At 34.1% G+C, this 15,369-nt stretch overlaps 1 protein-coding gene across 1 annotated transcript; it reads right to left on the reverse strand.

Moving 5' to 3' along the window:
* Window positions 1-5,379: 5,379 nt before the first annotated feature.
* LOC126980088 (protein lethal(2)essential for life-like) lies at window positions 5,380-6,167 on the reverse strand. The gene has a single exon (XM_050829703.1). The coding sequence runs from the start codon at window positions 6,053-6,055 to the stop codon at window positions 5,516-5,518; it is 540 nt and encodes a 179-aa protein (XP_050685660.1). The 5' UTR covers window positions 6,056-6,167; the 3' UTR covers window positions 5,380-5,515.
* Between the last annotated feature and the right edge of the window lie 9,202 nt (window positions 6,168-15,369).

Consider the following 15,369-nt stretch of genomic DNA (forward strand, 5'->3'; position numbering starts at 1 on the left):
ACTTCCTTGTGCGGTGTTTCCGGACGATACGACATGGGTTCCTTCATAAAAAGCGCGTACACCTTTCTTAAAGGCCGGCAACGCTCCTGGTTCCTGAATCCTCTGGTGTTGCAAGAGATTGTCGGCGGCGGTGACCACTTAACAATAGGTGACCCGCTTCGCTCGTTTGTCCTCCTATTCCATTAAAAAAAAAATATTGTATCGTCAGTTCTACTCTTCCCCGTACAGGCAAATTTCTTGGAATAAATGGTCGTATTGATGTCGAGTAGCAGGCATTCGTAGAATTTTTTTCTAGTTTTATCTTCCACGTTTCGCATAGATCATCTTTTTCAATTGTTTCATAAAATTATTTCCTTAGAGCTCCATAAATGAAATGATAAAACATTAGGCCTTTGTCCAGCAGTGGACGTCTTCCGGCTGATGATGATGATGAAATATGATAAAAAATATTTGTGATTTAATTTCAATTTTAACATGTTTTTGTGAAGTGTACAAAAATCAGTAATTTGATTTTTTATTCCATCTTTCGTATTGATTTCTTCAAATTTATATTGCATTTTACATCCACAATGAAATCCTCAATTGTATGCTATGAATAGTGCTAGCAAAGCATATGAGCTCATTATTATAATATTTTAACACCATTGTATACAAATAATATGTTTTTTGCCAAATAAATAAATTATTATTATTATGAGGCAATCAGGATTACTCCTGATTGCCTTACAGTTAAAAAAAACAGTTATGGTTGTCCTCGAATAGCCCGCTTTGGACATTGTCCAGTCCAGTTTTCTACGAACATACGCATTTGTGTACCGTACAGTAGTACAGATTTGGGAGTATAACAATAATTTTAATAATTCCGCAATAATTGAGGTTTTTTTTGTAGCTTACAGACTTTGCCAAAATTTTACGCAGTAATACGCTTGCGCATCTCTAAAGCCTACAATTTCTTCATCACTCTGATCAATTGTAGTGTGTTGAAGCACTTCAGCTTTTTAACTATAAATTTAACTTATACAGAGGAGACATATCACTTATCAGGCTCTAACTGACCTAATTACATTCTTATCAACACCAGTATCAGTAACTTTATCCCTTGCAGTCCAACAATACAGCACCGGGCGCTGAGCTATATACAATTTTGTATGAACGTTTTGCCCAAGAACCATCTGCAACTCCTTCTATCACAGGACAGCAATTTTTATCCACTTCTCTGTTTAAAATGGAAAGCCTTTTTGCTTCTTCACCTTCTGTCACTATCTCAGTGGCACTTCTTTGATTGCATATTGGTCATATTTAGCGTACTACAAATTTCATTTAACAGCTGTGCATATACATTTCCTGATAAGAAACCTACCCCAGATTCCTTCCACAAACGTTTTATTTATACTTAGCTTCAAATTTAGGTTTTCATTATACACTATTTCAATATCTAAATATATTTTACATTCGTGGATCACGACAAAGTCGCTCCTCGCTGTCTGTCCCTATGTATGCGTAGATCTTTAAAACTACGTAACTGATATTGATGCGGTTTTTAATAGATAGAAGATGTTGTGTTGGTAGGCCCCCCACAAGATGGTCCGTAACAGGTTGGATGAGGGCAGCGCAGGACCGATCGTCATGGCAATCTTTAGGGGAGGTAATTTGTCTAGTAGTGGATGTCTTCCGGCTGAATGATAATGATGATAGTAGAGGAACACTGATCATTTTAAAGTTTTCTAATGTGATGTCGTAAATGAACACATGTTTTGCGCATACATTGCAAACGCTTGCTAAACCGTTCGTATATGTCTATCTCTTAGGGATAACCCACAATAACCATTTTTTTTCCTTTACTATTTACGAGAAATAATGGCTTATTTAATGGCTTTTAATGTGCATTTGCGAGACTCTGCGAGCAAATTATGGCCTCGGCTTTACCCTCGACCTCTTAAAATCTTTATTAAATATAATTTAAATATAGTTTTAAAAATTGCCACGTTGTTGTTATTTCTATCAACCGCGCAAATAGCAACGTGACAATTGAAATTAATAAAATACAAAATACTTACTGATCATAATATACAAACTTTTACTACGCAACACGGCATTTTAGTTTCGATTATGTATTAGCAAAGTTTAACAGAACATGTGGCACGTCAACGTCACACATTGTTCGAGACTGACTCGAGTACGCCCACATGGGGGTTGTATTACTTGTCGCACTTTGCGACTACGCCTGCGGCATCTAGTTGGAGCGCAGCGGAGACCAATCCTTAATTTAAGAGTGCGGTATTGAAGTGAGTATTTGACATGATTTTCTATAAAATATACTCGCGTGATGATTATATCTACACCTACTTTATTTGCTTAGTTCATTGGTTTCATAAGATATTTCTTTTCGATTGTTTATTTATTTTTTATTTATTTAAATGTTTTCTTATTCTACAGACTATAACTTACCTCATAATATAATATTGACACACTTTTTACACAAATTATCTTGCCCCAAGTTAAGCATATTATATAGCCTGTGTTATGGGTTACAAGACAATGATATATTTAATACAATATACTTACTTAAACATACATATATTCATATCAACATACATAAATACATTTAAACATCCATGACTCGGAAACAAACATCTATATTCATCATATAAATGTTTGCACCTACCGGGATTCGGACCCGGGAGCTTAGTAGGTAGGATCGCTAACCGCTCGGCTATACAGGTCGTCATAGTATACACATAGTACCACACTATCGATTGTTCGAATTGTACTAATTGTAATTAACACAACGAAATAATATAGTTAATTAAAATAATATAACAATAACAATAAATTTAATGTAAGAATGAGCGGGCGCGGGGTATATAATTTATTTGATAAAATAACGCATTGCCGAGTTACTATTAGAACATAAATTGAGTCATTAAGTAAATTAAATATTTGAAATTTTAAATAAAACTCGAAATTTCTCGAAATATATATAGTTACTTTAATTATTGTTGTTGTGGAAATTTGAATGGTATATTTTAAAATGAAATAATATTATAATTGAATTTATATATATTTTATGAATGAATGCCTAGTAGTTCGTTGCATCCCAATTTAATACTGAGTCATTCCTTGTACGAACTATACACGAATATATGAGGTATACAATGATACTAAACACGTTCACACTGTGCTTCCCCGGGGCATAAAAATAATAGGGAAGTCCTAGACCCAATGGTGTCGTAACAGGCTATAGACTAAGGGCATTTACCAGTAGTAGACTCCTTAGTATTTTGCACAGGATGCCGGCTAGATTGTGGTGTACCACAACGGCGCCTTTTTCTGCCGTGAAGCAGTGATGTGTAAACATTATTGTGTTTCGGTCTGAAGGCCCCCATAGTTATTGCAATTACTAGGCAAATGAGACTTAACATCTTATGTCTCAAGGAGACGAGCGCAATTGTGTCGCTGAGATTTTTTGGTTTTTCCCATTAGAATCCTTAGCGGCACTGAATTGTTATGGGCAGAGTGTATCAATTACCATCAGCTGAAAGTCCTGTTCGTCTCGTCATAAAAAAAAAAACAAAACTCGAAATGCGCAGTATTCCTAGCGCTAGGAACCCGCAACCAGTTCCCTGATTAAACCTACATGTATATACCAACTGGCAAATCTACTGAAAATAAAAAGCCTTCTAGGGAAGAAGCCCTTCCAGCGTAGGTATCTCTTTTATTTAAACTAGATTCTTATGAACAAAACAAATAAGTACATTTTTACTACTGAAGATATTTTTTGAAGTGAAACGCCTCTCAAAAATTTTTTAGCCCATATGTTGCACTCAAGTCAGTCTGACCGCACGGTCTAAGGCGCTAGATTTAAGCCTCAGGCTCCCGAGACGGAGTGTAGGTTCGGAGCCCAAAAACCTGACCAAGATTTTTTATTATATTTTATTAATTTTTTTATAAAAAAGGCATTCGTTTTTTTTAATATTATAATACAATACTTTATTCAATGTTTTTTTGGAAATATTTTCGAAATGAAAACTTCTCTAGCGTGGTTGAGCACTTTTCTTGGAATCCGTATAAAATGTTAAGCTACCGCTACTTCGTAAGGGGTTGAGTTTATATAAAGAAGTGACAAGAAACTCATTGCCACTCTTTTAAATCAAGATTTACATTTTCATCGTCTTAGAAATTTTCAATGCCTTTTACACGAGCAAGTCAAAAAAGTAAGTGTAAATTACAAAAGTTTTTGAATATAGTTGCTGCATCATCCAGACACACAAATAATAAGTAAAGGTATTTTGCGAGCATTTTATAAGCGATTATAAAAAAAATATAATAACTTTTAAGAATCTGAAGTAACGCCCGTTTACGTGCATGACGCATGGGCCAGCCATTGCCTCCCTCGACCATATTTTAGGGAAGGGAACGACCCGTCCCACGTTTTTGGGTTTTTCAACAATGCTTAGCGGTACTGCATTGTAATGGGCAGGGCGTATCAATTACCATCAGCTGAACGTCCTGCTCGTCTTGAACCTTATTTTTATACAAAAAAACGTCGTTGCCACAAGCAGTATTATACTGTTAAATAAAGCAATTCGTGTGAAATTATTCCGTAACCATTCCAAATACTATTAAAAATGAAAAAAGCACAACGTTAATGTTCAAGTTTGCATTCCTGCCGGCACTCCCGGAGTGCATCCCGTTATTTTTTTTTGGAAATACATTGTTTATACAACAGTTTATTGAATTTTTCTCTATAAGGTTAAGCTTTAATGAGAAAAAAAGGCAAGACAGCTTCATCGTTTTACAAATAATTTAAATTACTTACAATATACTATTATGCAAAGTGATGCAATAAAAATACTCAAACGTCAAATACACTACAATATTATATATACTCTCCATAAATACAATATAAGCAAAGAATATAAATAAGTATGAAAAGGTACAGCGAATTTAATTATTGTTCTGGACAGACCAAATTAGGCTTTGTCCATGGCTTTAAACACTGGTGTCCAAAGCCATTAATAAATTAAAAAAACAAAAGGCTTTGCCCTATTAAGTGGACTCTCATTTGAATTTAGTTCTACGTAGTGCTCTTAGAGCATAATTTGGCAGGTGACAAAAATTGCGTATCGCATAGTAGTTATTATTATTAAAAAAAAAGCTTGCGAGGTTTAATAAATAGGTTATGAATGTAATGTAATGTTTTTATAATTAGTAATCATCAAGCCTAAGGAGTACATATTTCCATTGTAGGAGTAACTTGTAATCTATGGCGAAACTATCGCGGTACACAAAAGTAGCGAGCTTAGATTCAATCCAATTCTATGAGGCATTTTAATTTCACGAAACAATTTACACGAAAAAGCAAATTAAAACAAAGTATAATAAACAAATCGATTTATTTCTAAACTTTATCAGAAACAATTACACATATAAAGATTTCGAGAAAAAACAGAAAATGCTATACAGTCTTTTTACAATACCTATAAAATAAAAATCGGAAATTTCTATACTTGATTTAACTTTGTTCTTTCTTGCCTGTCTCCTCCATACCGTCTTTAATTTCCTTTCTTACAGGACCAGTTTGTTGAATTGGAATACTTTTTTCGTTTTTCAATGCTGATGTTTGTTTCGGTGCAGTGACGGTCAATACGCCATCCGAAGACAACCTGGACTCCACAGCCTCCATATTACATTCTTTGGGCAGAGCGTACCTCCGAACAAACTGTCTGGAGATATATCCGTGCTCATCCTTCTTCTCTTCATGTTTCCCTTCCACAATGATGAAGCCATCAGCCGTTTTAACTGTAATTTCTTCAGGGGCGAAATGCTGCACGTCCAAGTTGAGCTGAAATTTGTCTTTATCGGATTTGATGCTGGAGCCGATGTCGCGAGCTGCAGCAGCTAGCTGTCTCCAAGGTCTGTAGTAATCTCTAGAAACCATGGGTGTAGTAACGGCGAGAAGATCGTTTGGTGTTAGAGCCAATCCAAATTCTTGATCCAGCAAACGGCTGGGCCTGTACGGCCAGTCGTTGAAAATGTATGGCAGCATAGACATGTTTCACGTTTAATAAATAAATTTACTCCGTAAAACACAAGAAGAATTGCTGAGTAGATACTCCGAGAACTTCACACTTCAATTGCTTTGTTCAAATAATTTGTCGTTCCGCGATTGGGTGCTCTTTATATAGTATTCATGCCCGCCATCTAGCGATAAGTAGAATATTCTAGACGCTTTTGTCATGCTGTCTCTTTCGCACTTATTGCCGCAAACTGCATACGGCGTGTTCGCGAAAATTCATGAATGACATCTAGAAGTCGCGCCGGCCGGCGACTTTTGTTTGTAAACAAGTAATAAGCGTTATGTTTTAATATAGTTAGACAATTAAATTACGTTTATTTATATACATAGATATGTATCGATTGTGATTAGTAATTTGGATACATAACTTTTCAGTATTTAATTTATGCTTGACTTAGTTATGTACTTTTTAATGATGTATGTGTAGGTACTAGGGTATTATTAGTAGTATTAGGATAGTATTTTGACTTTGACTTTAGGGCTGCCAATTTTCTAAGACCTTACAGGTATAGTATTTTTGGATGGAGTTCCCAAAAAAATATAGTAGGCAGGGGATTAATGCAAGTATATAATATATTTTTATAACATATCTTAAATGAATATTTTTTATTGCTTTGAGCCTTTATTGATTGGTTTTAATTTTAAATCTTTTATAAGACTCCTATCTGCACTGATACTGGGTTTATTGCGCTCATAATTCCAATTTGTTCATCACAGAAAATATGCGCTCTGTATGGTGAGAAAATATAGCTTACTATAACTATATAATTTTCAAATAATAGTAATTAGTAGGTAGACACCTTAAATAGTAGGTTACTATATTATAAAATAGGGTTAGCAACCTAGGGTTCCTAGTAGGTACCAATAATAGTTAAATAATATTTTCTAAAATAATTGTACATAGGTAGTGAAAAATATTATCTCTTCTTTTGCAGATTCAGGATTTTTGACTAAGTAGTCGGGGATTATATTGATTGTGGGGACTAATAATTTTATTTTAAGTAAGTAAACCTAATTATAGGTACCTGTCATCATCAGGTTTATGTCATGTGAATCGATAATCGCAAATGGTAGATACGTCCATGTCGAATATGAGAATATTTTCATAACTACAAATGAGTTTGTTGAAATTTATCAAACAAATCAAATCAATTTTTATTAGTTTGAGCTGACTCTTGTTATGTTCAGAATAATTTTTGCTTGGAAGTAGGGTTGCCATGGCCATCTCTAAAAATCTGGTGTTTATATTTAAAAAAATTAAATATAACTATCTATTTTATCTACGGTATAATTACATAAAATAGCATGAACAATTTATTTTACACAGGCAGTACCTTTTATTGATTATTTTTTATTCAGCATAGGCCTTCAAGATTTTTCCACAATGTTCAATCTCTTTTATCATTTATACGTCTAAATAGACTATAACAGCTATGAAAACGTCGATGAATTTGAATTTAGAACTAACCTCTATTTAGAGCAATTCACGCACACTAACACAAACTGTCATACAAATCGTGAGTGCAAGACGTAGCTTGTCACGCAAACTAAACTAATGATCCTGGCCTGTTTTTATCGGTTGTCTAACAGAAAGAGAGATGCATTTTTTATGTCATCCTCCTATCTTTGGCGCTGTCTGCCCTTTCATGGTTGGTCACGTCTTCTGCCCATTTGTCTTTTTTGCTCCAAATTAATAATGTCAATTTTCAAGTTTTAACAAACATCTCATACCCTTAATTTTATATTTAATCCTCATTGTTTTGAGGGATACTTTGTCCTGTATTTTATTTTTATTATTTTTCTCTCAATTCTGTGTGATGCTGTGTTTCTCTAGTGCTTAAATGTTCTGGTTAGTTAAACTGCATGTCTGTTACCCGAAATACATGCAAGATGCAAGCAAGGTAGAATTACTTATTAAGTATCACATTATTCCAGGTTTTTTTTTTATGGAATAGGAGGACAAACGAGCGTACGGGTCACCTGTTGTTAAGTGATCACCGCCGCCCACAATCTCTTGCAACACCAGAGGAATCACAGGAGCGTTGCCGGCCTTTAAGGAAGGTGTAAGCGCTTTTTTTGAAGGTACCCATGTCGTATCATCCCGGAAACACCGCACAAGGAAGCTCATTCCACAGCTTCGTAGACGAGAAAGAAAGCTCCTTGAAAACCGCACTGTGGAGGACCGCCACACATGCAGATGGTGGGGATGATATCCTAACTTGTGGCGTGTCGTGGTACTCGAAGGTGGAATTCGGCGGCAGGAATCAGGTTAAAAAGCTCTTCGGAACACTCCCCGTGATAAATGCGGTAGAAGACACACAGTGAAGCGACGTCTCTACGCAACGCCAATTGATCCAGCCGTTCACAGAGTGCTGGGTCCCCGACAATTCGAGCTGCTCTGCGTTGCACGCGGTCAAATGGATCGAGCTGATACTGGGGTGCGCCAGACCAGAGATGACAGCAATACTCCATGTGTGGCCGGACCTGCGCTTTGTAGAGCGCTAAAATGTGGGCCGGCTTGAAGTATTGCCGTGCTCTATTTATGACGCCCAGTTTCTTCGAAGACAATTTGGCTTTGCCCTCCAGATGGCCACGGAATTGGCAATCGCTCGAAATTTCGAAACACAGTATTCCGATACTAGGCGAGGCTTTCATAACATCTTTAAAAATATTTTCTTTTCTTATAAGTTGTTGTTGTAATAATATTATAATAACAAGACCAAGATAAGTGCATATTTTTTGTTATAGGTATTGAAACCATAGATAATTTATACCTCTAGATAGAGCCTCTTGCTATTAGACAACCGATGAAAACAGGCCAGGTTTATTACTTTAGTATGCGTGACAAGCTACGTCTTACACTCTCGATTTGTATGCCACTTTGTGTTAGCGTGCATTGCTCAAAATAGAGGTTAACAGTCAACCTCAATTTTATTCGAAGTTTTCACAGCGACAGTCTACTTATTTCAGTTATTCAATCAGAGAAAAACTGATTATCATCATTATCATGACATAATTTGAACTTTAACATGATTTGTCATTTTTTATTGCAAATTCTCATTGAAAGCAAAGAATATATTGTTCAAAGAACAACGTTATACTAATATTGATATCCAGTCAGTTTGCACGTCCAACAAGAGATTTCTTAAAAAAATTGGTACGAGGCCGCACGTGACCGCGACATTGTCTGTATAAGAAATTTGTTTAGGAGGTAATCTGATAATGGAATCTGATTTTGTACATCACATTTCATGCGTTACCTAACATTTAGGTGAATAGACGAAATGGATAGAGAGGCAGCCAAAAATTTTATACCTATTAAATTCCGTCTAAACATTCTTAAGCATGTTATAGTAAATTCAATAACATTTTAATTATACTATTTATAAATTTATACATGTCAATAACCCATTGTCATTGACACTGACCTATGCCAATGACAAATATAGAAGTTTCGCATCGAAGCTTCGAGACAGCACTCGACGCTCGCTCGATATCAGCGAACATTCAACTTGTAAACAAACAGACGGTTTCGAGAATGTATCATGGCCAGGTGCTCGCAACCTATAGAATGCAAAGTAAAATAAATATCTTTATCACTTATTTTCTATCAATCTTATATTTTATGAGTAAATATTTTGGGATTGTCGTTTAAAAATATTTACTGTTGGACTGACTGCGTAGTTATATAGGCTATCTTTCCTTCAGTTGCTTAATGATGACATGTGATCTGCAAAATCCGATTCCATGGTCAGATTACCACCAAAATAACTTTTTAAATAGCGCTCGCATGCGGTCTCGTGCCAATTATTTAAAGAAAATCAAATTTCATTAATTCAATTTCAAGAAGAGGCAGCGCAGGGCCAATTTCATGGCGATCTTTGGGGGAGGCCTTTGTCCAGCAGTGGACGTCTTCGCGCGCCCTAATCAACTCACACACGTATAAAAAGGTAAGCCAACAGGTATCGAAAAATTGGAACAAAGTTCCTTATGGGACGATGCGGAGGGATACCCTCGACGGGTAAAAACGTCTGGAACGAAACTCTTTTCATGTACGTCGAAGCGTTGCTACGCGGTAATATTTTGCAGATTATTATTTATATATAAATAATTGACAAGTAACAATTATTGACATTTGACACATTTCTGACAAATTACATTGATTATTTTATTTATTTAGAGCATTGGTAACAAGGACAAATCAAACCAAAATACAATAAACGAATATTTAAATACGTTTATAGCTGCAAAATTACATTGACATAAAAACAAAACATAATGACGTTTACAGTACCTTTTTGATGTTATTGAAGATTTATTTGACTATTATACGTTGCACGCGCACAACGACATCTAGACGTGTAAATTATATTATTAATATGTTATGTACTATTAATTTAAAAAATACTAAAAAGGCCTTTAATTTTATCAATTCTTATGATAACATCTCGCTCGATAGTTATTAGACAATTATATTATAAAGTAGCCCTTATTATTGATTCGATATACAAAAAGTTGAAGTAATAAATTACAGAAATAATTCAAAACTTTGGTTCCCAATCATCCTCCCAAGCGTCCTCTGACACATAGATCTCCGCCAAGTGCATCCACATGTCACGGTTCTGTGCCGATCTCTGATCAATTTTGTAAGGTCGTTCCCAGCTCTTTTTACACGCTTTATATTAGCTTCACTTGTATGTTTGTATGTTTGTATCGACTTCTTTGGGCGCGATTTTGACCCACTTTAAACGGCTAGATTTCGTTCAAACTTTGTAGATTTATCGAGGACCGATGACATTACACTAATTTGATAAAATTATTCAATTTTTCTATTTGCATAATATGATTTTTGTTAATTTATATAATTTTTAAATAAATAAATCACTAATAAGCGCCATCTAGTAATTTATTGGAAACTACAAAGGAAACGCGTGACATGTCAAGACAGTTCCACAAAATTAAAGTATCTAATTCGTTTAGAAGCGAATAGATGGCGGTGAATTTATATTTCCATTATAAATTATTAATGCGTGATTTAACTCATCTAATTATTATAAGAAGTAGTTCGGGGATCTCGGGCTAGCTGAATTAAGTAATGTTTCAATATAACTAAAATATTTTTATTCGCAAATATTAAAATCCCTTCATTAAATCTAAAAAATTAACTAAAAAATGAAAAATAAATAATAGTTAAAAAAAAACTAAAGAACACGCTTTATATAAAATTCAACTTAAAAAATAGAAGATAAATTTGAATTGAAAATAGTGTAAAAAATATTATATATATATATATATATATATATATATATATATATATATATATATATAAATACATATATATATATATATATATTTCATTATAAAAAAAGCGTGGGGTGCTTTTTAAGATATTATTAAAATAATAATTCTTCTACATCCCACGCTTTTTTTATAATGAAATATATAATATTTTTTTACACTATTTTCAATTTAAATTTATTTTCTATTTTTTAGTTGAATTTTATATAAAGCGTGTTCTTTAGTTTTTTTTTTAAACTATTATTTATTTTGTCTCCCGTCTTTATAGTAAGCATCACCAACGAACGACCTGTCAGATCAAAGGAGGCAAGTGGGTCTAACAATGAATAACATATTGAAAGAGAATTACACGCGTTTTAATCTATCAACAAGTATTTTATTGAAGTGTGTAACACTCTCATTAATCAAAGTACATACTAATTCCAAATTTAATAGAATTCATATATGTATTATAATTTTTATCATAAATAATCAATTCTATAAGTAGAAGTTATAATGAACTGAATAATCATCTATCGAAATTATCATTCAGTATTCATATTCTTTTTCAAAACAAATATATTGATAAATTTAATCGACGCCAAACTTACCAATGGTTTTAAGCTTCTGGCATTGTATTTTCTCCAGAATTTTCTACTTGACACTAGATGTCGCTGCACAAACTATATAATGAACTTGTATCAGTGACGAGCGCCATTGCGGTGCCGCTCAGAATTTTGAGTTCAATCAAAAGCGGAACTATTTATGATGAAGGGCAGGGCGTATCGCTTGCCATTGCGTTAACATCTTAGGTTGCCTTGTTACTTTTCTTAAAAAAAAAGTGTGGCGTGAAATGTGAATGAAATGTATGGTGCGTTGCTGAATGAATAATGCATTGCACCGGTTAGTGACCAGTTAGCTGAATTGCCCACATCAATTTTTTTTATTCCTCTAGGGAACGTAATAATATAGTTATTGTAATGTTGCCCTACTTCCATTACAATCTAGCCTTAACTTAGACTAATAAGTAATTCTACTTTAACTTGAACTGCTAGATAGATTATACTAAGAATGTCCGTAAACACATTTCTTAATGTCGCTTATTAAGTCACTTTGTTCATGTGTCTTTTATACATAATATCACAATTTTTATATTGTATTGCACTAATTCACTAGCACTACACTAACTCAAATAGTTTTGTTCGTTTTAGTCAAGTCAAGGAGCTGGATTGCCTCGACGTTCACGTGATGGTGAAGCCTATGTTGATGAGCTTCAGCGTATTCTTGTATTACTTTGTCAACGATCTCGATGTTGAGGTCCCGTTGGAGATCGCTGTTTCAAAGGGACCAAGGTGCGTTCACAATTTCCCTTAATACTTTATTCTGGAAACGTTGTAAGATTTGAATATTTGTTTGTTTGGTGCAGCCCCACAGCTGGATCCCATAAGTCCATACAAGCATAAGGACTTTCTTGTACATTTAAACTTTATTTTGTACTGACATCTTTGAGTGTCATCCTTCTTGAGTGTCAGGCTTCTGCCAGTATATATTCTTAAAACGAAGTTCTAATTGTTCTCTTTTCTTCTTGATGTGAGCCTTCCAGCCGGGCTTTGTGTCAAGAGTCATGTAAATATCTGGGTATTTAGCTGTATTGTGATACTATTTTCTTATTAATGTAAACCCACTTCAAATGACTAAAAATTAAAAATATTGTCCACACGCAATATTTACAAAAGTGGAAATATACTGTAGGTAGTCTATTTAAGACCATTTTTATCGGTTTACCACCAGTGAGCTGTTTTGCGACCGCTAGTTGAATATAAAAAATATAATAATAATAAAAGAACAGAGAGTTGTAACAGATGTGTACCGACGTCGCTTTATTGTGTGTCTACCGTCTACCGCATCTATCACGGGGAGCGTTCCAAAGAGCTGCTTCTTGGAGCTGAATTCTAGCTTCGCACGACACGCCACAAATAGGATATCACCCCCACCATCTGAATGTGGCCTCCACCGTGCGATTTTCAAGGAACTTTCTTCCACGTACAACCAAGCTGTGGAATGAGCTTTCTTATGCGGTGCGGTGCGGTTTCCAGGACGATATGACATGGGTACCTTCAAAAAAAAGGGAGTACACCTTTCTTAAAGACTGGCGACGCTCCTGAGATTCCTCTGGTGAAGAAAATGTGGGTGGTGGTTATAACATCAGGTTTATATAATATATAATTGATTAAAAAGTACTTTTAATTTTGCCTTTTAATTTAAAGTAAATGTTTGATATGTATAAATACATTATGTAGATATGATTTTGATTGTATAAAACCTCATCCCGGTAAGTCGATCTTTTATATCCTTGGGATGTAATACAGTCCATAATATTGTCTCTCTTAATCCTTCAAATATTATCCACAACTTTTGAGCTTTATCAGTGTACTGGACCGTCTGTCCCTTTTTTTGTTGAAACTGAATGATGTGATCAAAACTTTCGTTTTCTCATCCTCTTACATGAATAAAATATATAAAGTCTTACATAATTCATACGTCTAGATGTGGTAGTGTGATAGACTGTGACAGCTGTGAAAATGTCGAAAACAATTGAGGATTGCGCAATTGAAGACATTTGTGAAATTTTATCATCGAAACGGACGAGAAAATCGTGGAACTGTAAGCATCGACTGAACTGTAAAAGGAATTTTATCAAGTTTTGTGAACACCTTGACAATTTTAAGTAAAAAAAAAGATTAACAAATAAAACATGAATTATACGAACCACTTTATTAGCTACAACAAAACGACAGTACCGCTTGATATGAGTGTAAGTATAAAACAAATATTATTGATAAAAGCTCTTTATATCACTACAGTGCTGTGTATTCACAAGGTTTTGCAAAACACTAAATACTTCAATTATATGGAAATCACCTTTACAAAGACAAAATTGTCAGGAACAAAACCAGTAACTTTTTTTTTGAGATTTCAGAATTAATTAAACTTGTAATTCTTTATTGTAACAGACAGATAATATAATATTATGTAATAATAACACTATAACATAAATAGGTCAACATTTGTAATCAGCTATTTAATATTTTGGCAGCGACAGCCCTGAGGTGCGGTCGCTCTAGGGGCCAGGTAGCAAGGGGTGCCAATGTTACAAATGGAAATACAATTTCGAGATTTTTTTAAATTGACTCACGCTTCTGATTTGCAATACCATGGAAGGGAAAAATAATTTGAAGTATTATACAATTTTATTTTTCCTTTTCCTATGAATAAGTTACTATTTCTATTTCGTTGCCTTTGTTAAAGGTGATTTACCTGCATAAATATATAATCTTAAAAGTTTTTTCAAATTATATTATGATCGATATCAATTACAATTAAAACAAAGATATTTTGATCCGAAATTTTAAATAAACATTAATTTATATATTCTCAACAATCAAATTATTTAACCTTAGCGGAGTCAATGCGGAAAGTACGCAACAAAGATTTTTATTTTATTCAGAAAACAAACAGTACAATTTAATACAACTAAAAGACAAAACATAAAATTTAAATCATTGACCAATAAAGTTTCTACGATTAGTTAGTACATAATATAGTATAAATAACATATGGAAAACATGGTGCTTCACTAAAACACAGCTGGACAATGATGAATATCCATGCTGGATAATACATGAAGGAATATCCATATAGGAAATATATAAGAAAGTACCTATGATTAAAATTTTGCAAGAACCGACCGTTATGTTTCTATAAGGATCACCTGTCTTAGAAAGCTAGCTAAAACAAGCAAATTCCAAGTTTGCGCAAGCTTATTCACTGGAGACTATTATTTTTTTGAGAGATGCAAACTTAAAGTTCACCGTAAGTTAATGAAATGTCTTTTACATTATAATTCAGTGCCGCTCAGGATTGATTGAACCCAAACTTCTTAACGGCATCGCAATTGCGCTCGTCAACAATTTAAACCGACACACAATAATATTTGCGCATTGCTGCTCCAC

Source organism: Leptidea sinapis, chromosome 4 (genome assembly GCF_905404315.1).
Source record: "Leptidea sinapis chromosome 4, ilLepSina1.1, whole genome shotgun sequence".
NCBI classification, from domain to species: Eukaryota; Metazoa; Arthropoda; class Insecta; order Lepidoptera; family Pieridae; genus Leptidea; species Leptidea sinapis.